General features: G+C 41.4%; 1 protein-coding gene across 1 annotated transcript; it reads left to right on the top strand.

Moving 5' to 3' along the window:
- The first annotated feature begins 965 nt into the window (after positions 1-965).
- YPEL1 (yippee like 1) lies at positions 966-23,971 on the top strand. The gene is made up of 5 exons (XM_055704173.1): positions 966-1,361; positions 4,985-5,267; positions 16,911-16,954; positions 18,394-18,502; positions 19,485-23,971. The coding sequence occupies exons 2-5, from the start codon at positions 5,151-5,153 to the stop codon at positions 19,572-19,574; spliced, it is 360 nt and encodes a 119-aa protein (XP_055560148.1). The 5' UTR covers positions 966-1,361; positions 4,985-5,150; the 3' UTR covers positions 19,575-23,971.
- Positions 23,972-24,264: the final 293 nt, after the last annotated feature.

The raw sequence follows: 24,264 nt of genomic DNA, 5'->3' as shown, positions 1-24,264 counted from the left end.
TCTTTATACTCTTTGCCTGTGGAAATGGAAAGACTACAGCCAAAATAATCTAGGGGCTTGCTTCTATTTACTTTTTTTCAGGAAAACATGATCATTGCCAACAGACCTTAGAAGCTTTGGAAACTACTTGTGAGTTGTATTTTGGTTTCCTTAATCTTCAAAGTTGTTCTTTTATACCTTAAAACCTGTATTTTTTTCTTTATAAGCAATGAAGCACTTCCCAAAACTCCCTTTCTGGAAACAACTGCTCTGACCAAACCTACTCATCTTCCAATCTCCAACTGGACTTTTTTTTATTATGGTTTTCCTACAGAACTCAATTACGGACCCATGTCATTTTCCAGGGTTTTACCTACCTTCAGCAGACACGTGGAAGATAAATGCTCTCTGGTGAGAAGAAAAAAGTCTGAAAACCTACATGGCTTATTCGAGTGTCTTCACATGAAAACAGCTCTGAAAACACCTCGGGATGAAACCGTAGCCGAGCTAGCTGCTTCGGCTGAGAATCTACCTTGTGTTTGTTCTATTACCCCCGTCCCGTACAGCTTGTCTCCTCAGCTCTCGGCTGGGCTGCTGCGGCCGGCCCCGCCGCACCTCAGCGGGGGCCAGGCAGGCGACGAACCCACGCGCGCGCCGGCTCCTCTTGCCACCTCGTACCGCCGCGCGCTGGAGGCGGGAGGGCTGGGACGGGGGGCGCTCGCCGCACGCGCCCGGGACCACGTGCCCGCCCGCCCCGCTGCGCGCGCCACGGCCTGCGGGGGCGGAGCGACGGGGGATGGGCGGAGCCAACCCGGCCGTTCGCCCCGCCCCCGAGTCGCCCCCTCCCATCCCACGTCTCCACAAAGCCGAGGGGCGGGGCGGAGCGCCGCGCGCCCCCAGTTCGCGCGCGCCCCCCGCAGCGGTTGCCGCCGCTCCCTTCTCCCGCCCCCAGGGGGCGGGGCGGGCGCGAGGGCGCGCGCGCGCGCGCGGTGATTGGCTGCCGGCGGCGGTGGGAGCGGGTTTAACGGCCGCAGCAGCCCCGGGCCGGGGGAAAGCAAAACAAAGGCGGCGGCGGCGGCGGGAGCGCAGCGGCAGGATGCCCCGGCCGCCCCTCGGCCCGCAGGGCAGCACACGCGCGCCCAGCCCCCGCCTATGACCCCCGGCCACCGCCGAGAAGGCATCTTCCAGGCGAGGGAAGCCACGCCATCCCCCGCCCCCTCCTTTGTTTTTCGTTGAGGGCCCGGTGCTGAGCCCTCGCCGGCCATCGCCTGAGCGCCGGGGGTCCCGCCGCCCCGCCTGCCCGTGCCCCTGAGGGGAGGCGGCCCGGGGGCGCGCTGCTGCTCGGAGTCCAGGCTGGGGAGCGGAGCCGGCAGGGCGCAGCGGTGAGTACCGGGGCGTGCGGGAAGCCGGCCCCTCAGCCTTTGGCTGGGTTCTTCATTTTTTTGGCGGGGGGGGGGGGGGCGGGGGGTAGGGACGGCGGGGCGGCTGCGCAGCCCCGTGTGCCCCCCGCCCCGGCCGGGGTCCGCGGTTTCCTGTGCGCGCGGGGCGGGGGGCCGCCGAAGCAACTTTGCTGGCGGGAGGAGGGCTCGGGCGCTATTTATAGCGCCTGGAAATGACGGCAGCGCTGCCTGCCTGTAGCCGGCTCGTTACGGGGCGGGTGGGGATGGTTTACATAATTGAGGGGGGGCGAGGCTGAGCCTGGCGAGCCGGCGTGCGGTGGGCTCCTACCGCCCTGCGAGGGGCCCCGGGGTGGCACGGCCGTGCCCGGCGGGGGTCGCTGCCAGCGTGAGAGGGACGGCGGCGGCGTCACCCGCCGCGGCAGCTGTGCGCTCGGGCGGGGGAGAGGAAGGGCTCCGGCGGGCGCGGAGCGGCTGCTCCCTCCCGGCAGGGACGCCGGGGCTCCGCCGGTAACTCTCCTCGCGTCTTATTTCTCGGTGTCTGACGTGAAAATGGGGCTTCTGCGTCTCGATCTTTAACTTTGTGAGGGTTTTCCTGCTGGAGTAATCACGTTGCAGCTTTCCTGGGAGCGGGTGCGTAGGCTCTGGCCGGCTCTGTGGAGCCAGGCAAGGACTCTTAAGCTTCTGGTGTCGCCCCTTTTTTCCAAGCCCGGCAGGAGCGGCGGAGGGCGAGTTCCTTATACGCCTTATTTCTCTATACGCTCGTGTGCGGCTGCGAGCAGCGGCGTGAAGATCCCCCTGCAGACAGGGAAGCCCCCCCGCCCTGCCGCTGCGCGGCCGGCAGCTGCCCCGGCGGAGCGGGTCCCGCGGCCGCCCCCCCGCCACGCTTATCGGGGTGTTTGTTTACACATCCGGGAGCCGCGCGGGGCGGGGCCGCTCCCCACCCATTGGCCGTCGGGCGCCCCGCCCCGGTGACGTCACGAGTGCGGGCGGCGGGGCGGGCGCCGTAGCCGAGTGTCCCCCCCTCCGCGGGCCGGGACGGTGTGCGCTGCCGACCCGCCGCGGGGCGCCTTGGGGGTCCCGGTCGGGGGGCGCTCGGTCCTCCCGGGGGTACCTCCTGGCCCGGGGCTGGTGGGGCAGATCCAGGTCACCCTGGCAGGGTCTGCACGGCCGCCCGCACGCCGGGCTTTGCTCTGAACCCTGCAGTGTCTGCCAGGTTGCTCAGAACTCCGGCACACCGGGCCGCCGTGTGCATGGCGGCGGCGCAGCCCGTGCTCTTGGCTGAGCATGTGGCGGGGTAGTTGCCTCAGGTCTGTGCGCCACTTTGCACAGCGTGAGGAACGGCAGCCATGGAACCTGCTGCTGCGCCTATCAGAGTGAAGCCAGGCTGGATGCATTCACCATTACTAGAGCAAGCTAAGAAATGGCTCGGGGTTTGAGGCTTGTCGTTAACGTCACAAAGCAACAAGTCCTGTCATTCTTAAGAGTGTATATAAAACACTTCGGGTTGCCCTCTTTTGGAAGAGAGCAATATCAAATACAGCTGTCAAAAGAATGACAGTCCTTTAATTTCGGTAGTTTCATTCAGTCCAATCAGTAATACTCAGTCCGAAAGAGTCCAGATGGCCTTTGGAAGTGTGAATTAAAAGAGCTGCTAGGAATACCTTGAAGAAGAATATTTTTCTGTTCAACTTGCTGAACAAACTTATACAAACATTGAAGTCGTGTTTCAGTTACGGATTGAAAGGGTCTAATCCAAAGTCAAAACGTGTTTGCTTGTGGTGCCTTTCATTCTGAAACCCTGGATTTTTGTTTCGAGTTCTGTAGACATAAATAGGATCTGTATCTTTCTAACATTAAGAGTTGAAGCAGGGAATTCAAAGGGAACCTCATGTTTAACTTCCAGGATTGTATTTCTTGTGTTGTCTTTGTCCTATAGTCCATTACCTCTGATAAATGTGGCTTCGTATCTAGCTGTTCTACAAAAGCAAGCTGTGTTCTCCAAACATTGTAATCATTCTTCCCTTTGCAATTATTATATACCTATTGTCCCAAGATAATTTAATTATATTTGTTTAAATGACTGTATTAAGTTCTGCTCTTCATACTAACTGGGTTAATATTTCAGACATTAATGTATCCTTTATCAGATTATTTTCTTTTCAGTGACTTAAATCATTCTGATGTGTAGATACATGCTTTGGATGGCAACTTGTTCCCATTGTTGCTGTATTTTTTTGGATTGCATATGTTCTGGTACATGTCTTGTTTGTGGCTTATCTCTGCCTGTGCAATTCTTTGTGTAAAGAACTACTGAAGAACTTCCTGAGTCTGTTCTCCTGCTGCTATTATAAGCTTAAGATTAAAAAAAACAACAAACCCCTTTAAATCTTGCTGTGGTTGTCTCTTGTGCCAGGCCTGCTATACAGATCGTTTTCTCAAGATTTCTTTTGAAGCACAGTGACTGCTTCTTACGAACAATCTTTAATTTACGTGGCTTTCGTTATCTGCTCTATTTGTATTACTAGTATCCTACTGCTAGAAGAGTGGCTGACTGCTGCCCTGCACACAGTTTACAACTGTGTAAGTGTTTTACAAGTTCATTTTAATAGCTGGATCAAGATACTGTAAATTCTTTTTCTTTGCTCTCATTTCTGTTTGTGCTATTGACCTACTCTGTCACCTGATTGCACAGTCACTTATGTCATCAGCTGTGTTCATGTTTGGATCGCTAGTTAGTTTAATGCACATAGCGTGGTAATTGATGGCCTTTGACAAATCAGTAAGTGTTCTTATGAATATTTAGAACCTGTAATTTTCAGGCAAACTCTAAAAAAGCCTTGTTTTCCAGTGTAGCAGGAAGGCTTGTCCTTCTCTGTGCATTTGATGTCTGTTAAAGGCACTCTGAGGATTACAAATGCAATTGGGTATTCTGTGTTGAATTTAGCTTTTATTTTCTGACTGTGATTTTTTGGTAGCATCCATTAAGGCTATTCTGCTGGGGTGAGGAGGTATCTAGCTTTGTTCAGAACACTAGACAAAACCGCCTTTGCCTAAAGATACAATACTTCTGAGTTTGAAAGAGGAGGAGACGTGGATCCCTGAGTAGGGTGGCAGCATCTTTCTTGGTATTTCACTTAAAGCCAGATGTGATTTTGCTGAATGCCCAAGTGCAGTTACCTGTTGTATGTTTATTGTTGGACATAGCAAGTGTTTTCCAAGATGCTTTGTTACTTACTGTATTGGAACTGCCGAGCGGAACTTCAGAGACAGTTAACTTTCTCTAACCCCCTGCCTTTCTGCTGCAATTTTCTGCATGGATGTTTTAAGAGTATACCTGGTATATCGTAGCAAGCTTGTGTTTTGCGGAGAACTGTTTGAATTTCTCCATTAGAAGTGTGATGGAGTAGAGCCACTAATGGAACAGAACTGCTTGTTGCTGTGTTGAATGGAACTTAAGTTGGGCAGCTTCATAGAAAGAAGGGGCCTGTAGTGCAGCCAGACGTTTGTTCCAAATAACACTTTGCTTTATGTCTAGAGTTGTTGAGTAACAAGTTTATTCTGGCCTTGCTGTAAGCTGTTAATTGTTCTGCTCTTTTCACCTACAGGTTGTGACTGTTTCTCTTCTGTCACTTGTGTGGAAAGTGCCACACACACTCCAGAACAACAACGGCTTTTGCTTGCATATTCCAGTGTTTCTTTTGTCAGCGAGTTCAGCAAAGTTGTAATTCTTCAAGTGCCAGCCCTGAGCTGAGTGAGGAGCCACCAGCAGAGATGGTAAAAATGACAAAATCAAAAACGTTCCAGGCTTACCTGCCAAACTGTCACCGAACCTACAGCTGTATCCACTGCAGAGCCCATCTAGCCAACCATGATGAATTGATCTCCAAGGCAAGTGGTTTGTTTAGAGACCTCATGAATTATTTCTTAACCAAAGAACAACAGTTATCACTGTATCGCTGCGCCCAGTAGATGAGGGATGCAAATTGATGCATACTTCAAAGTGTCTTCCTTGGGTTCACTCTTGGGTCATGTGTTGTGTACTGAGGACTGGGTATATTCTGGAAACTTTTCAATGTGACAAAGACTGATCTAATATGTTCCCCATACTAACGAGCTCTGTCGACTGTCAGGTAGGTACTACTTGTGAGCTGTCAAAAGTCTGCTAAGAAAAACTGTCAGAAGAAAACGTGGATCTCTGGGTGGGGAAATGATTCTTTATCTGGAATAACCATAACCAGATTATTTTTGACTATTTGAGTGAAAGTCACAAACCTGGCTGTTTCCAGAATGTTCCACTTCTGTTATGCAATCTGTAAACATGTTTACTTCTGCTGTATGCTGGTTCCTAAGGAATGTGATTAGCCAGAGATGTTCAGAATGGTTGGGCTGTCTAAACTTAAGGTTAGAGGATGGGTGGATCCCTGAAACAGGCTAGGCCTGTCCTCCTTGTTACTGGAAGAAACTAAGATTTGTGATGTGTGAAATACATAGGAAAACTTGAAGTTTGGGATAAATACTTGACAGTCTGGTTCATTCTGCTTCAAATAAGCTCCTGATGAATTTGCTCTTAATGGTGTCCTGCAGAAAATGCTTCAGTTGCTTTTCAAACCTCTTAATACAAATTGCTTGCTATAAAACTATTTTAAATTTATATTCATATATATAATTTATATTCAAATAAAAATTTTAGTGGCAAACCCTTTAGAACTAACTTTATCTGTTGCTCCTGCCTGTGTGATCAGCAGCACTAAGGTGATGCTGCTCTTGACTGCTGAAGAGATGGGGGGGTGGAGGCATTAAGAGTGCTGCTCCTTCTGAATTGATGTGTTTTTTGGGTAAGGAGAAAGTGTACCTGCTTGCTTATCCCTGAGGGGGTTATCAGGAAGTAATGGGGTTTTCCCATACAGTTTTTCTTGTGTTAATAATTCTTTTGATCTTTGTTCAGATATCAAAACAACTTTGAGTCAAATGGTAAAATTGGTGATGGTTCTTGGCAGTGTTGCTTATTGCATGCTTGCTTCTGCTCTGCCTGTAGCCTCTTCTGCTAAACAATTCTTTCCCTCAACTTAGCACGTGTATTGAGGCATGGAACTGCAAATGTGATGCATCAGATGTAAAACAGTGCACTAGCTACTTACATTAAACAATGTGAAGAAGTTCAAGAGGGAGGACTTGTTTCACTTGTGTTAACCTGATAAAAGTTCTTCACTTTCTCTATAGTGATCGATCTTATTTCATTGTAAGGTCAGGAGAACTGTTCAAATAGTAATACAAATGCATTTGAATTTCATCTGTTTCCAGGCTGATTTCAGAATTTGAGTATAAGGTGTCTTTTGAGCAATGCTGGAGTCAAATTGTAAGCAATTGTAGGTTCATTATTCACTACATGCTCTGGGCCAAAAACTAGTGGGAGGGGTTAATCTTCCCTGAACATCAGGTTGTAGGTGCCTACAGGAGGAATGAAACTCGGCTAGCTATGTCTCTTGAGATGTCTAAATTAATTGAGAAAATGCAATCCAAGCACACCTACTTAATAGGAAGGTCTTCATTTCATGGAATTAGAAATTTTTTTTTGCATGTCAACTAAACTGCCACAGTTGCCACATGAGCCAGCTGTTCTCCACAGTCTTGAGAGTTTTGGTCAGCAGAGTATTTTGAGCATGTTCTTAAGCAAACCATGTGTTCTTATTACAGCTTCACAAATAATTTCAAACATTAAAAAAAATCACATTTTTAATTCAAAGAATGTGGAGAACTTCAAAAAATCTTATATAGTAAATACAAATATTCTGTGTTGTTGGTGTTGGGAAGGGTGTTAGATACAGATTCTGCTTTACGTTTGGCTATCATAATTTTCAGTGAAGACTTTTACAAAAGTTGCTGTACTTGCTCATTGACCATATGCTTTTTTGGCAGCTGATCCGTATTCTGTCAATTTAAGATTATTTGACCGTATTTTATTGTCTAAATCTGTGTAATAATGAGAATCACATTTAAATGTGAGGTGTATCTTTTTTTGTATGTTTGTAAAATAAAAAGAACATTTCTCATCTATTGTACTTGTATTTGGAACATAGCTTTTAAAACCCCACCTGCCTTAAGCCTAACTTGTATATATTCCAATATTGGAGAAGTTCTAATGGAAATATCTAGCTACTGCTTTGCAGTTACACTTGGATCATTAAAAATAAGTAGCGCTGTCCTGGGGGTGGCAGGGGAAGTAGTGGGAGGAAATAAGACTTTATTTCTGTTACCTGAGAACACAGGTTAACCTGGAAAATAAAACCCAAATAAATATCCTAGACAATGTGTGTAGGCATACCTTAGAACTGTAAAAGGACTAACAGATGAGGATACCTCATTTTTTTTATATGAATCTTTTTTCTTTTTTTTTTTCTGAAGGTCTCCTAAAGTGTTTTCATTGATGCACATTATGTGCTATGAACTTAGGTTCATGAGAGATTTTTTTATTTATACTAACAGTATCTAGAATCTTAGTTACTATAACTACCCAGCTGCAGAAAAAAAAAATACTTAAAATAACTTGAAGCGTGTAGCAAGTTGATTCTATACAATCTAAAGTTAACTGAGAACAGTGCTGTTCCTGTGCTGTTCTGGATTTATTGATGGAGCAGAGAACTGGACAGTTCAACCTGATTTTTTTTTCCACCCCCCTGTGTTACTTCGAGGGCTTAGTTAAAAGCTAAAGCTCTGTGTAACACTTACTAAATACAATTTTCGGTTACAGATTGTCTCATTCTTTCCAAGTGCTTACTGTACAGTCTCATTCCAGAACCCTCGTGCCACAAATAGTCTTCAGCAGATATTTATAAGGCAAACAGTATCTGATACCTAGCTGTTAACTGCTTCGTTTGGGTGTCACCCCCCTGCCCCCGCATTTCTTGTGTGCATGGTGACTTGCTTTGTGTGGTTAGGGAAAAACCAAAATACATGGAACACTTAATTTAAAGCAGCTACAACTAGCTTTCTAATGTGCTCTGAAGTATAAGCATTTGTTATACCTGACACTTAATAATTCTGACTTCAAGGTGGGAAGACAAAGCTACGCTCTGAAATGAGTAGTGGTTTTCTTAAATGTTGGTCTGTCATGGAGAAGCAAAGAGCACGGCCTATTTCTGCCAGTCATCCCTTTGATTCTGGTCCTGAATATCAGACTTCAGTACAGATTTACAGCTCTGCTTTTGAGCACTGTTGATTCCAATTGTCTGACAAGGATGGCAGTATACACTGATCACCTTTTCATTTTATTTCTCTTCTGCTTGAGCAGTAGGATCTCTTTTTTGCCTTAGAATTAATCATGAAGCTGGGTTGGTGTTTGTTTGGTTTTTTTGGTTTTTTTTTCCTCTTGTGCCCTTGCTGGTGCTCAAGTGGCAACCAAGAGTCTTGGCAACAGCTTAGAAATAAGAATGCAGACTAAAAAAACTGTACAAATGTGTTACGTGCACAAGTGAAATTATTGTTAGGTTTAGTTTTCTCTGCAGCTATGAAAGGACTCAACATGTTGCCTGGTGTTGAAGTCAACTTGATGGTTAGTGACTAGGGCATGCGCTTCTAGTTATTTTCACCCTAAAACCCTGTGTTCTGTCTGTCTAGGGGGGAACCTGGGGAAGGAGGAGGAATGGGAAGAAGGCTGGTTGAGAACAGGAGTCCCAAACCAGGAGGCCATCAGCAGTGGAGGTGTTGACAAACTGTACAGCTGAACATGTGCACGCATGTATGAGCAGCTGCTATAATTCATAACTCCAGTCATCTTTGGGAAAACACTGATTTGAAGGATACTTGAAAGAAGTAACAAACAAAAGAAGTAGATGACTTAACTGAAATAAGCATAATTTTGAGGTGGTGTTAGGTGCGTCTTAGACGCTACTGATTTGCATTGTTGGCAAGTCTGCAAGTGCTGGATTTTCTATTTCTTTGGTGAGGGCTTCAAAGTGAATGTTAAACTTTTTTTGTTGTTGTTTTTCACAATTACTATTAGAGGGAGTTCACCAGTCTTTGCTACACTGGGGGATGTTCAGAGGACAGGAGAAAAAGCTGCAGCATTTTTGTTTCTTTAAAGAAGCAAATGGATTTTTTTAGAATTGTATCCTTCTACGACTACAGGCATGGCAGAGAAGTAACCAGTATCAGCAAGCGACCACAGGCCTTAATAATGAGTAAGGCAAAAGGTGATGCTATAGGAGACACTTGTTGGGTTTAAAATGCTCAAAGAGCACGTAAAAAGCAACCAAACGGTATGTGTTAATATAAAAAAATCCCAACAATTTAAAAAATTGACCTAATTAAGTTTTGAGGGAAGACTTCTACCAGACTTTGAAGTCCAGGTGAGGTTGCCACTTGCAGGGCCTGTGCAGAATGTTCAGTGCGTGCTGCTCTTGAAATGATGCTAAAGTAAGTTTTGTGAAAGGCTTAACTGGAAGAGCTGATTTTTTTGTAAATGGTAGAGAACGTGCAGTGATTACGAGCAGGATTAAATTTATAGGAGGCAAATCCTGCTTGAAGGGCGTTAAGTTCCACAGCACTTGAGAATGGCTTAGTCTCATTAAGTTCCAATAATTGTTTAGAACTTCAAGCATGGTCCAACAAATTACAAAAAAATACAAATACCTAATAGAAATCTTGGTACCTAGTGGATGTATTGCAGAGGAGAAGACTTTGTTACTCAAGGTTGACCTGCTTGAAAGACTGTTGAATTGTTTTACAATGTGCGTTAATGCTGGGGATGGAAGATAATCTGGATTCCTTTGTATAGATGCCAGTGTAAATACTGTCACTTTCTTTTGTTTCATTCATTGCAAAGCATATCTGACCAGAGAGGGGAAGAGTCATATGAAGTCACAGACAGGACTAGATGTGTCAATGTTTTCAAGAACAAGTTCTGCATAAAGGTATATATACGTCAGCATCATTGACTTTGCTGGGAAATCCTTGCACCTTATGGGCAAAAGAACAATCTTGGTGGTTAAATTCAGTTCCACACGGCATCAGTCTGTCTGCTGTTATATTATTGATGAGAAGGAAAAGTCTTCAGCTTAAATAGATGCCAAAAAATGTTTAGCCTTGTTTAGCAATCGCTGTTTTGGGCCTCCACTGTTTAACTGTGAGTTCAAGAGGAATTGTTTTAAGGGTTTATTGCCTTTAAGTAAATACGCTGTTCTTAGCTTGATTCGAGTTGGTAATCCCCCTTTGCTTATGATACAAGGAGTACTTGGAAAGATAGCTGGGCCTGTTGTATGCTCAAAGGCCATTTTTGTTCCCTGCTGAAAAAGTTAAGAATGGGCCTAATTTCATAATTATTTTGGTGGTAAATTTCTTTTCTAAGAGGTTTCTAGTATTTTGGGTTCAGGTGGTTTTTTTCCTCTCAGGGGAAGAATGTAGTTTTTGGAAGAATAGCAATCTTTGTAAGACATCCAAGAATAGATTGGAAGACTTAAAGGAGCTGGGAAGTGTGCAAGGGAAGTGTTCTACTCTACAGGTGTTTTGACATCATTATTTCTAAAGTACGTTCTAGATGCCATGTGTAACTCGGGTAACTTGTTCTGCCTGACGGTGTCTTCACTTTGGGCAATACCATTTTCCAAACTGCAGGCATGCAGGTTTTGGGGTGGAATTTTTTAAGGTTATTCTCTACATATTGAACTTTATAACTTGCTTTATTAAAATCAGTAAATAATTTAATGAAAATGCACTTTAAAAATAATAATCTAAATACCTCTCATGGAGTCATCTAGAACTTGCCTAGGAAGCAGCTGGGCAGTATTATCTCTGGTTGTCTGCAGTATCGAGAATTTTGGATCTGAGAGAAATCTCAAACGGAACAAATGGGTTTTTCCCCTGATAAATTTTTTAAGCTTTAGCTTATGTTGAATTCAGTTTTCTGAATTTACTTTGCAAATCTTGAAGACAAGCCATCCTTACAGCCTCTGCTGTATCCTGCTAAGAAGATAATTGCAGACATCAGGGCACTGTTACATGTTTCTGGTTTACCTTAATACTGTTTTCTGACTTACTTGGTAGTATTTCTTTGAATTGCACGTTTGTTGAGAATATTAATTTAGGTTGATTTATCTTAGCTTGTAAAGTGAACTCTAGCAAATGAAAGGAGACTCAAGAAAATGAAACTAAAAAACACTTCTGGACTACTTCCAATTCCATTGTTTAAATTTTTTTTCCCATGTTATGAATAACTTGCTGTGCTTAAGGAAGTTACTGTTAATGCCATTCTGACTTGCTTATGATAATGCCAGCCATACCTTTAATACATGCTAAGATGGCAGTTTCTCTGGATGTTTTCTGTGGAGCATGATCTCCAGCCATGCAATCTAATTCCGTCTGTGGGGAATAATTAATTACATAACCTTTTTAGTAGCTTCCCTTCCCCCACCCATGCCCTTAGGTATGCCTTGGGGCAGTAAATACAAGTTTTGCTTAACTGATACTTCCTTTTCTCCTGGGTAAAACAGCTAATCCTGGTGTTAAGAGGTAATGATGGGTTTAATTTAGAAGCATAGATCGTATCAAATTCTGCAGGCATGTACTACTGTATGAGTGAAAAGTTGATCAAGTTTCTTTACTACAAAATGTATTGATGACAGGGCTCTGTCAGATGACTTGAAAAGATCACAATACCAAACTGTTCTTGCAGTTGACCTTAGTATAGTTCCTGAAACAAGAAGTTATGGATCTTTTAGATCTTCCTGTAGGAATGGATGGCTAGTCAGAGATGTGGATTTTGTGGGGAAAAAGTTAACTCGTAAACCAATGCAGTGTTAGTAATAGAGGACCATGGAAAATGAGACTGAAAGCAGGCTTTGTTTTAACTGCGAATATTAGTTGAACTGATAAATTGCCCAGCTGCTAAGTAAAAAATCCTGGTTGATGTGAGTCATTATTGATGACAGTTGGTCACACCACTATCTTCTAATTCTTCTCTACTGGGTGAGACACATATTTAAGACCCAGTTTTAATAGAATGTTGTGGTTTAGTTATGATTCATGTATGGTGCTAGCAACCTTGGAAGTGCTGAACAAATCATGCAAAGTAAAAGTTTGTGTTTGCATAGGTGATGTTTATTCTGTAGAAGAGCAACTTCTCTGGAGACTGGTTTGAACAGTTATGCCTGTTAGTCCTTGACACTGCCATTTAAAATGTTTTCTTCTCTTTAATTTCCTTTGAGGAGTTGACACACAAGGCGTTTAAACTGTCAGTCTCTTAAAATTCATATCAGTATAACTGAATCATACAGTGTAGAGTGTGAGAAACTGTGTGCTGGTAAAAACAAATGTTTTTTTAGTATTTTTTTTCCTGGTTATGCAAAATACTCTTTATAGCTGAGTTGCAAGCTTAGCAAGCAGTTCAAGTGCTGAAAGGAGTTGTCCTGTTTCCATTTCTAGTAATAGGATGCATCAGGAAGTAAAGCTCTGATAACAAACCTTTCTTATACTTGTTAGTAGATAGAGCCCTTCATGTTACTCAATATTGTGTGGTCCAGAGGATGCATATGTGACAGGTCTATACCTTTTTGTGTTTGAATAGCGGGGTTTTTTTTTGAAAAAAAGAAAAAAATAATGATCTCCTGAGCTATTCATGTGAATAAGAAACTGTGACTGCCAAGCTCTGACAAGTTAGGAAATTAATAAGAAAAATTAAGTCACAGGAATTTAAAAATTGGTATCTTGTGCTTTTACTTCAGTCAATGTACAAGAGTTCTGCATGGATGGATTGCAGACCATTGATGACACACTGATGTTGAGGTTGGACACTGATCTTAAAGGAAAGTCCTGAGTTGCCTAGCCCCAGGTTCTGTATTCCCTAGTGCAGTAACACAAGTTGCTACAGGCTGCTGTCAAGTTATCTGTGAGTGATGTAGACATGGAGGAACTCACTCCTCACAGCTGGGCAAAGGAACAATTCTTCCATGGCATGTAAAAACATAATATTTAGCCTCTAAACGTGTGTGTAGATAAGAAGGATAGTATCAAATGAATCAGCCAAACTCTGCTAACGGGAAGCTAGAGAAGGTGGGAATGGAGGAGCTTTTTGCGTGAGATGTTTGTGAACAGTCTTTCCAGAACAGGAAAAGGTTCTGTTTTGTGTTGCTTCTCTCTCCACTCTACCCTAATAATCCCCCAAATCAGAAGGTAATGAAGATGGCCATTTCTGAGGGGAGAAAAACCCAGGAGAGTACAGCATATTGAGGACAAAAAAGCGAGAAAAGAAAAATAATCTTTAAAAATGCATCAGGAAGAAAGAACATCTGAAGCAGTACTTACCAACCTAAGGTTTGTGTTTCATTTGGCTAGAATTTTTTTTCAGCTTATGAAACAAGAGAAAGGGAAGAGCTGCTTTTTCTGCTATTCCTGGCATTCTGTTACAGCCCTCTGCTTAATTTTGAGAAATGCGGGGTCAAAGGAGAGCTTTTATTAGGTGATATTAAGTCAAGACTAAACATAAACTTGGCAGAAATAATTGCCATAATGTAGTTCAAAAGGTCTCCTGACTGTTGCTTTGTTCTGGAGTCTTTTTCTTTCCCAGATAGCTGGGGAACTTCAAGTGTGGCTTACAAGTAATTTAAAAAGGGATGGTGTAGGACCAGACAAACACCACCACTACCACCACCACCATTAATTTGTATGTGATTGGCTTGTGAATTACATGTAAATAGAGAAATTAGCACATAATTAATAGGAGAGAGTATTTCTTGGTGCAGCTTGAAAAAGGATTTGTAAATTCTAATTCACAGCATGCAGTTTTTAAAGCAAGAAGAAATGACTGCAATTTCAAGAATATTTACGGTAGCTTAATCAAAAATAAGGGTCACTGTGGCTTTGAAGTTTCTTGTTCTGAATTTCAGGTACATGGAACCTAAATGTTCTAGTTTAAGTTTACTTTTTAACGAATAAGAAGACCTTTGAAGTATTTACTTTGCTTTTTCTTAAATTTTCGGGCTTGCACAACTGTAGTTGTCTCTAAATCCATGTGCAGTTGACTCAAGCTAGTTACTCATTTGTTAACGGGCAGTTTTTGAGAGTATGTACGTGAATAGTTGTTGTTTCCATCTGCAGTAAGCATTGTCTGCTTCATTACTGGTTGTGAGACAGTGGCCCCAAGTTAGGGAACACTGCTTATTCTATAGGAGCTCAGGCTGTAGGCTCTGTGCTGTTCTGCTGTGATGCATGTTTTAAGTGTTTCAGGAGAACCGAACTAGTGGTGAGGGGTCTTTGTTTCTTTTGAAGGAAGGTGTAAGGATTACTTTCTGGCAGAGCTGTTCAGACTGTACCAAGCTGAGTCTCTCCTTTCAGCATCAATCCTGCCTGAAGTTTTAGCTTTCACTGTACTGCACAGCCTATCTTCTTCGCCTTGCCTTGCGAAAAATAAGACTTGCGGTGCTGGCTAATGGAGAGAGCACCTTTTCTTTTGTCTTTGCTATAGATAGAATCATTTAGGTTGGAAAAGACCTTTTAAGATCATAGAGTCCAACTGTAAACCTAACACTGCCAAGTCCACCACAAAACCGTGTCCCTAAGCGCCACATCTTTTAAAGACCTCCAGGGATGGGGACTCAACCACTTCCCTGGGCAGCCTGTTCTAGCACTTGACAACCCTTTTGGTAAAGAAATTTTTCCAAATATCCAACCTAAACCTCCCTTGGTGCAATTTGAGGCTGTTTCCTCTCATCCTGTCACTCGTTAATTGCGAGAAGAGACCAGCCCCCACCTCACTACAACCTCCTGTCAGGTAGTTGTAGAGAGCAGTAATATGTTCTGTCCATAAAAAGCTCCATTTAATAATTCTTTTAAATGTTTGCTAAAATAATACTATAATATTAACTCTATGGACTGTTAAGTAGACCTTCTCATCTTAAAGTGAGATGTTATGACTAGCTAAGGGCTGTGTGTAACTCTACTGCCACCATTGCTACTTAAGAGTAGTCTAGAGTCACGGATTTCTTTTAACATTCTCTGTTGTGGTATATAATCTGGTTAATGTTGATTAAAAAGTGTTCATTTATATACATTTCCCCTTTTTTTTTTTCCTGCAAACTGTTCTGAGAAAGTAATTAAGATGCAGCAGTTATTGGTGTTATGTTGCTAACCATTAGACTAGCAAAATACCTATTTTGGTGTCAAGTGACTTCTGATTATAATAACTAGATACATGTCAGAAGAAGAATCCATTGCAGAAAGGTTCTGCCAGTGGTTCTATCCCTAATGTTACTGAAACTGTTCAAAAATAATCAGTGTGAGATTTTCTTTCCAAAAAACTTGCATGTTTATCTAATGTAGGTTTCAGAAAAGGTGGTCTTTGATCTTCAATACTAGAATTGCAAGGATTCTTAAAAAATTTTGTACTTTTTCTTCAGCATGGATAAAATTGTTAATTTTCTTTGAAAGTAGGTTAGAGAAAGGAAATTCTTGAAAAAAAAAAAGAAATTAAGACAGTTTAGGATTTTTTTTAAAAAACAGAATTCAGTATGGAAGAGAGGAAAAAAGAAAACCATTTCAGCGTGATCCTGTTTGGATGGGAAATGGCTGTGTCTGAAGTATCAAGTAGTTCAGTACAGAAGGAACCAATCAACAGATGAAAGCAGTGATGTCTCTTATATGTATATTTGAATGTTTTACCTGCGGCTGGATCTGGTCTGTTTACATGTTTTGCAAGGATGCTTGTAGCTCAGGGCTGGCGGGTCACAGGTCCAGCCTTTGTGTCTTCATCCCCTTTTGCAGAAGAGCTGCTGGTTTGGTTGGGTGCGGGAGGAGCAAACAGACATGTCGTTTGGAGGTACTGAAACTGCTCTGCAAGCCAAACCATCCCCCAGGGAGCATGGCTGATCAGGGGCTTCGCTGCAAAACTGCTCCTGCTCTGAACTAAACCATTAATCTAGATCCAGCCAAGAAAGTCTAGCAGTTATCTTTTGTCTGTTATCAGGAATACAAGAGGTTGGAAAGCGTATGGCTGTGCTTGGGCATTTGATGATCATAGTTGTTTTATTAAAGGAAAGCCGAGCTTATAAACTAATCAGGTGCATCTCCTGAATACTGTGTTCTGGTTTTATGCTTGGTCCAGGCTTTCACTGGTCTTGCATCAAATGGTGCAATGAAATTGAAATAAATCGTCTTTTGCGTGCAGCAGAAGAGAACAGAGGAGATGGAAATGATTCCCTTTGAGTTAAAAGCAGATTATTTTAATTAGCATGAAGGATGTCTAGGAAAATGAGAATTGATATCTTGCAGAAGGGTAGGAATAAAGTATGTCTCATTTGCATTACAGATGTTTGTTTTGAACAATAATACTTAACAACTTAAAACCATTGCTAAAAATCTAATGTGGGTGAAGACTTTGTGGACCAGGCTTTCCTATAAAGAATTGGTATAAAGTAATTACTCTGAAATAGTTTATATTTGTATTATGTTTATATGTTTACACACCCTTCTGGAACTATTTTTTTTGGTTTTGTGTTTTTTTAACAAGTGTGTTTTTGTTTTTTGTTTTTTGTTTTTTTTATGCAGTCCTTCCAGGGAAGCCAGGGACGAGCCTACCTCTTTAATTCTGTGTAAGTGTTATTACAGTTATGCATACTACCTACAGAGTATGAACTTTTTCGGTGTGCTTCATAAGTGGAAAACAGTAGGAATCCATGTAGCTGCACTTTGCCCTCTTCTTTTTAAGGTTGGCTTTACTTACCAGTGATAGTTATTAACGAGCTACTGAGCTGATTCAAAGTATCCCTTAGCACAGGGGATTTTTAAGTAGTTCTGCTAATAGCTGCAAGTTTAGGGAAGGGTATTAATGTGAAATTCCTTTTGTGTATGTAATGGTAACGATCTTGAGTAAGAGTTGCCATTTTGAGATATTCCAGAAGCCAAAATATATTGCGTGACTGTTTGCTTTAGACAACTCTGCTGTAGTCAGTCTCAAGAAGAATTTTCCAGTGTGATTGTTAGATACATGTACAGGTTAATGTTTCAGTACACTTGGTACATCTTAAATGACCTTGAATGTTGTGAATGTGCTAGAGGCAAAAGGTCACAGTGATTTTATCAGGCCTAATATTTGCAGTTTTAAGCATGTCTTAGTCATGATATAAGGCTCTTTGAATTTGCTAATAGATGTATTTTAAGTTTCTAATGTGCAGGACTGCATTTTTGTCTTTAGTTTTCAGCAGTTTATTGTTGTTGCAGCATTTTGGAAAAAGAGATGCAGTTAAGTGCCTTAGTCTATTTCAGACCAGGATAATGGAACTGTAACTGCAAAGGATTTGATTGCAGATCCTTGAAATTCATTTTATGTGTAGTCGTTCAGTGGTGACTTGGGACTTCTAGTATAATTGTAGTAGTAAGAATCTGGTAATACAACAGCAAAAATGGTAAATTTTTGCTCTTGTATAACCGTCTAAAAACTTGGTTTAGTCTTGCCTCATGTTTTCTGCATAGACCCTTATTCATGAAAAAATGAATTTGATGCAGTACTTCATGGGATGTTTTGTTTTGATATTGCTCTCTGTTCATCATGGCTTAGTCTGCTGATCTGGAGCAAAGAAATATTTATGAGGCTTTTTCCTTGCTGCTGTTATGCAGTTGGTTCTAAATTCAGCTGTTGGTGCTGTTTGGCTGGTGCAGACTTCCATTACAGAGGTCTTAAATTGTTTTTGAAGAAAAGCCTGAAACTGTAGAGGTGTCCAGTTACTGCTCAGTGTTCTGTTCTCTGAAGTTAAACTATTTAAAGTTAAACCAGTCGTTGTTGTTGGGAGTAAGTGGGCATCACCAACAGTTTGCTGTTCAGACTAGCCACTTGAAAAACAGAAAATGCAACCCCCTTTTTTCTTCCTCTCCTTCAGCTCACTGTAACAGAGGAAGTTACTTTTACAGCGTTGAGTGAGTTAGGCACTTTTTTTGAAGTATTTGTTGTCCTCTGGAGAAAAGGTGGGTGCAAGTAAAAAAAAAAACAACAATCTTGTGCAGTTAATGTAAATTCTCCTTTTTTTTTTTTCAGGGTAAATGTGGGCTGTGGTCCAGCAGAGGAGAGAGTTCTTCTAACAGGTTTACATGCTGTAGCAGATATCTATTGTGAAAATTGTAAAACCACTCTTGGATGGAAATATGTAAGCAATATACTGAAGTCTTCCATTAATGTTTGTATGTTAAAGCACAGATAATTTGAGTGGGCCATTGAGTGGCCCCTAAACTGATAGTTTAGGGAGTTACCTCCAGTGCTTTCTATATATATCAGACTGTAATACAGTTTTGCTTCATTACATCTGCTGGAATGCTGTAGTAGGTAATAACTTCATCCTGGACTGCAAAACAAGCATGAGCTATAGCTGCTATTACAGCTATTAATACTTCTGTAATATCCTTTTGCAAGATTACTGACCACATACACTAAGCTGGATGGAAGAAATCATCAAAGTGGGTCTTTAATTTCTTGGGTTGCAAAGGTTGGTTCATATAGCAAAAGTGTGAATTACGATAAATGGTACTGAGCACATTTACACTGCTTACAACTAATGGGAACTTGATTTTGTTGTTTGAAAAGTTATCTGTGCAGTTACCTGTAACACTTGAAGCTGTGTTGCAAGTTTGATCTTTTGAAAATGTTAGAATTCTGGGTATTGCATGTAGGATTTTCATTGATTCAGTGTAACTGCAGATCTTCTAAAAAGAAATTGTCCGAATGCATTTCCTCTGATGATGAATGCAGAGGAAAGCTTTTGAAAAGGTTCCTGTTCCCTCTTTTCATTGCTTCTGCGAATGAGGAAACTGAACGCACATGATGTGCCATTTCCTAACCCTCACTTAAAAAAAGCATTAGAATTCCCTACGCAGTGAGAGAGCATGGAAAGTTCTAAAGCAAGATCTCTTGTGTGGTGAATCTGCTGATTCTGCTTATGCGAAGTTTACTCCTATTTCCTTTTCAACCCTCTTCCAATCCTCTCCTCCCTCCCTCCCACCCCTGATTCCTTGTGACCAATACGGGATGTTAAATGGGATGTCTCCTGGTTTGTATTTTTAATGCAAGTTTGATGATTAAGATACTTAAATTTCCCCAGCTTAATTCAGTGTCTTGATTTTTCTTCTTTCCAGGAACATGCATTTGAGAGCAGTCAGAAATACAAAGAAGGAAAATTTATCATTGAACTTGCCCACATGATAAAAGACAATGGCTGGGAGTGAATCATAACCTTCTTCCTTCTGTTTGGACAATATTCTGTGGAACATGCTTTACAAAGACTAATGCAAAGTAAAGGAAGAGCTTGGCTAGAGTGGCCCTGAGAATATCACTGAATTCTGAAACCTCACAAATGAGTAGTGTAGTGTAAGTGGCTATTTCAGGCCATGTTTGCCTTTTCTCCTTGTGTAAGTTCCCTCTTTTTGTACGTGTATTATTGTGTGAACAGTTGTTTTGGAATATTTTGGATGAACTTTTTCTAAAAACTCTCAAACTAGAGGAACAGTTCACTAATTGAGAACGGATTTTACTGGTTAGCATCTCTCTCTGACCTATGCCTTTAATGCTACCTTCTGCTGTGCATGCTTCTTGCCTAAACACCTACACTCCAGTCCTGTAGAAGTTCTATATCTGAGCAGTCCGAAAGAATGTATGGGATGGGGTGCTTTTTTATATGTAGCAATTTCTGATGTGTTTGGCAGTGAAGAGGATGCAGTATTGTAGTTATTAATTTCTTTCTTAAATTTGAGTGTACCACAACCTTTGTACATCTTGTAGGTGAATTGGTTAAAGGTACAGTGCTCACTTTAAAAAATAGTTCAGTTGCACTGACTGAAGTTAGCAGGTCTCAAGTTGTTAGGAAAGGTTATGCTAGAGGTTTGATATCTCAATGAAATACCTTAGAAGGATTTTAAATCAACAATGCTATAGAATAATTCCTTTAAGACAAACATATTCCCTAAGGAGTTTGCTGGATAAGAAATTTATAAAACTGTAGCTTGCAAGATTAAAAAGGCAGAAAAATATATGCATCTTCTATTTTGGAAAAAAAATAAATTAGTCAGTGTATTTAAAAAAAAAAAAAGTTTTGGTACTGTACCTTTGCCAGTAACAGGGACTTGTGCATCAGTGAAGTTTTATGGCTGGTTCCATGTAACTGTATAGTCCTAATGCACTGGACAAAGAGGTTGATATCAAGGAAACTTGTTGAAGTATTCTGCTTCTTCTACATTTGAACAAAGTTATTTATTTTTGTGAGAAACGGCCAGAGCCTATGACATGAAAATTAATATAGTACCTGTAGAAAAAGGAGGGGTAATAAGAGGGCAGGGAAGTTTGACTCAGTTTTTCGTAAAACTAAATAAGATAGTTTTGAAAACTTGGGGGTGGGGGAGAGGGTTTCTTGGTTTGCTGGCTAAATCATCCCCAGATACCTTTTTATAATAAAAAACTATATGCAACTCGCCTTCTCTTTTGTTCTGGCACTGTTTCTTAAATGGAATGAGTTAATGAGAGAAACTTCTCGAAAGTGTATGCACAATATTAGCTGTTGGTATCTGTGCATGCAAATTCTGAGCAACTGTGAAAGAAACACTCTACGTAAATTTGCTAACTTTATTTTCAAATTAAACCGTCTCTGAAGACTTTTTATATTTTAATCCTTTTAATGCTTGAGGACAAAATGTTTGGAAAAAAACCTTTAACACTACATAAGTACTAAAACTGAAAGATACGGAAGCCTTGCAATACAATGTGATTTTCTCTCAATAACAATTCTAATATGGCACCTGCAAAATTAGCCATAGGTGCTGTTGCTGCTGTTACGTTTTTGGGAATCTCTGATAGGCTTTCTGAACTCTGCTGCACTTTAGAAATTTTGTCATACATGAGAAATTATGCCAATGGGTAGGGGCAATACAAATCTTTAAAATCAGCTTTCCAGTGTCTTTGTGGAGAGGAAGAGCGAGAAGAGTTTGCCGATGTGTACATTCTCTGATGCAGGCTGGCTAAACTGCATTCAAGATGTCGTAGTGATCTATACCTATGAATTAAAAATGTAAGAATTTGAGAAGTAGTTAAAGCTGTTGGGTTTCAGTCCAAAGACCTGAGGTGGTACAGTTGTGTCCGACCTGGCTTACACATTACTACTTCATGTTCATATCATCAGGCTTCAAAGTCTCCTTTTTAGCAATGTTGTTGATGCAAGATGGGCTTCGGTGCTGCCTGTCACTTGATTATTTTTTTTTTTTTGACCTGGAATTCCTGGGATTTTGTTCTCCTCCATTGTAATCTGTGTTGCCAACAAAGGCAGCACTAAAACTTCTGTCAACAAAAATTTTGTGTTGGCTGCAAAGTCCAGTTGCAATGTTGATACTTCTGAACACGTGTATGTGAAGTTTGTGTATCTTTGGGCTTTTCTTATTTCCTGGCTACGGACTTGCTGAAGCAGTACACTGGACTGAAGACAAAAGTAATGGCTGCTTTTTGGTAGAGAGTTGAAATTAAAGAAAATATGTAAAGTATTAAAGATTTTTCTCTCTAAAATTGGGGGTTTGGTTATCTCTTGCTAGTAAGTTAATGCTGTCTGTAACACAGTCTGATTCTTATTTAGAAAGTCAACCTCTTTCTTCAGTGCATTGTTTATATTTCAAACTGGACATTTTCACCAAAACCTTAATTAACTTTGATGCCAAAGGTTGGGACTTCATCAGGTGCTTAGTGCATAGAGCTTCAGACCGCTGGCATAAAGAGTTAATGACCTATATGTGATGTTTATGGCTTTTAAGAGAACCAAACACAGCAATATTCTTTTGGGTCTTTTAAGAGTGGACGCTTAGAAGGAGTAAAGAGTAGAACTAGTGCAGAATTGCTATTTCATGCTGCCATGTAACAATTCTTGAGGCTTGTTCTATTGAGGGAATATGTGAATTTTCTTCCTGCGTTGCTTGGCGGCATCAATGATTTATTTTCTCCCCTTGTAAAGATGTAGAGAGTTCTTGTTATTGGTTTTGGTGAAAGTAGAATCCAGATAGCAATGGCTGCTGGCTAATGTGAAGAGGTCAGTCTGGTCACTGAACCTTCCAGCAGTCATTTGAAAGAAAAATAAACTTACTTGAAAAAAAATTTTACTAAAGCATTTTCCCTCTAACCAATTTTTGTAATATATTAAAGATTATATTTAAAGTTTGTATGTGTTTGCTCTGGGCAAGTTTACTTCCCCTCCAACTTGAGCACTTTTGTTACTTGTACTGGTTATTTTTATTGTTGGTCTTAACATTTATTTTGTATTTTGTTTTTTATAAACTGTAACAAAAAGCTTTTGTGAACCTTTGTTTCTTGCTGGCTCTTTCTTGGACCAAATGAACTGACTATGAGCTGGCTTAGAAGAAATGTTCATTGGGATGCATAGGAATTTGCTAGCAAAAATGTACATGTATTGAAAGTTGGTTTTTTTTTTTCCTCTGAACCTCTAAAGCCACGCCTGTCCTAAAGTAATTAATCATAATTTGATGTGATTTTAGTAATCTGACCACACATTCTCTGTCTAGGTCCAAAATAATGCCTGTAACAGTTGTGTTCCAGGACTGAGTCTGCCTCCAAACACTAAGAGTTATTCTTCGGCTGGTCACTCTAGGTACCTTTTTGATTAATAAAAGGCAAAGCTGCCATCTATAAAAGTTCTGTTCAGTTGCAAACTCGCTGTGAAATAAGCTGCAGAATTTGGTGAGGGATTGCTGACACATCAACCTAACCACTCTTGTGTATGCTTTTAGCAGTCTAGTAATCTCAGTTTCATCTGCCGGTAAAAATGGCCAGAATATGAATTTTCCTCATTCATTGTAAGCTGTACAACGATGGACTGTATTAACAAAGTGTGTTACCGTTCCATCCTAATTTCCCACTAGGAAGGCCTGGTAATAACGGCCGACCCGGGCAGCATGCCTTGTGTGCTTGCAGGCGTTCACAGTCTGTGGGAGCAGAGGGGGAAATACAGTTGAGGAAATAGATTTGAATTCAGATCTGGCCTCTGAGGTTCTGACCAAGAGTTGTCACTGCACCCGTAATCAGGTGGTCGTCCGTCGTTTCTTACTGGTGTATCAAGCTAGTGCAAGAGACCGAGAATGCCGTGTGCCGTTCCTGGTGGACTTACGCTTCCCTCTGAGTCGTGCCTGTAGAGCTTTTTCTGCATGCTCATCTCAGCAGTCAGATTGCAACGGCAGTGACCTGCAGTCTCACAGACCAAATTTCAGACATCTCCATTCTTGGATAATGGCGATGGGTGGAAGAAGCTGGCAAATTATTGTTGAACTTTTTGGACACTTTATTGTACTTCATTGAGACTCATGTTAAGCCAACCTGCGGCATAAACACCTACTGCAAAAGGAACAGACGCTTTAGAGGTTTCTTTTAAAAGGACTGTTACAGATGTTTGAAGGTGTGAAGCATGAGTCGTAAATGGCAGTTGTGCCTCATTGTTTCTTAAACTCTTTACAATGCTTTCTTTTACAGGTGACATGGCTGTGTTGCTGTTTTGTCCTAGCAATACTGTACATCATTTGTTGTTTCACTATATTGTATCTACTTGAGGTATCACAATAAAAGCTTTCAATTGTTTTGTTGAGTTTCTCCTTGGTTTTGTGCTGTCTTTTCTTGCTAATTAAATTCCCGTTCTTTATTCTCTGATAAGGCTAGAGAGAAAAGCCAGTGCTGTTAGTTTCTCTTAAGAACCTCTAAATGTGGGTTGAATCTGTTTTTTAAGTGGTTTTAAGACTGCCACTAAACATTTGGGGGTTTCCTTTCACTAAGCTTTCCAAAATACAGAAAGTTGTGTTGCTGCTTTCAGAGCTTTTGCCTGTTTTGAGGCAATCATAGGAACCTCTGCAAAGTGCTTTCAAAGAGTCAGTCTGCACAGCC

The sequence above is a fragment of the Falco cherrug genome, chromosome 1 (genome assembly GCF_023634085.1).
Source record: "Falco cherrug isolate bFalChe1 chromosome 1, bFalChe1.pri, whole genome shotgun sequence".
Taxonomy (NCBI): domain Eukaryota; kingdom Metazoa; phylum Chordata; class Aves; order Falconiformes; family Falconidae; genus Falco; species Falco cherrug.
This window is presented reverse-complemented; position numbering and strand designations above follow the sequence as displayed.

What these genes read in the sequence shown, in the direction of transcription:
- YPEL1 (XM_055704173.1), top strand. Translation starts at nt 5,151, where the DNA reads ATGGTAAAAATGACAAAATCAAAAACGTTCCAGGCTTACCTGCCAAAC. An exon ending in ATGATGAATTGATCTCCAAG is followed by an intron (nt 5,268 to 16,910) that starts GCAAGTGGTTTG and finishes TTTTTTATGCAG; the next exon opens with TCCTTCCAGGGAAGCCAGGG. An exon ending in CCACTCTTGGATGGAAATAT is followed by an intron (nt 18,503 to 19,484) that starts GTAAGCAATATA and finishes TCTTCTTTCCAG; the next exon opens with GAACATGCATTTGAGAGCAG.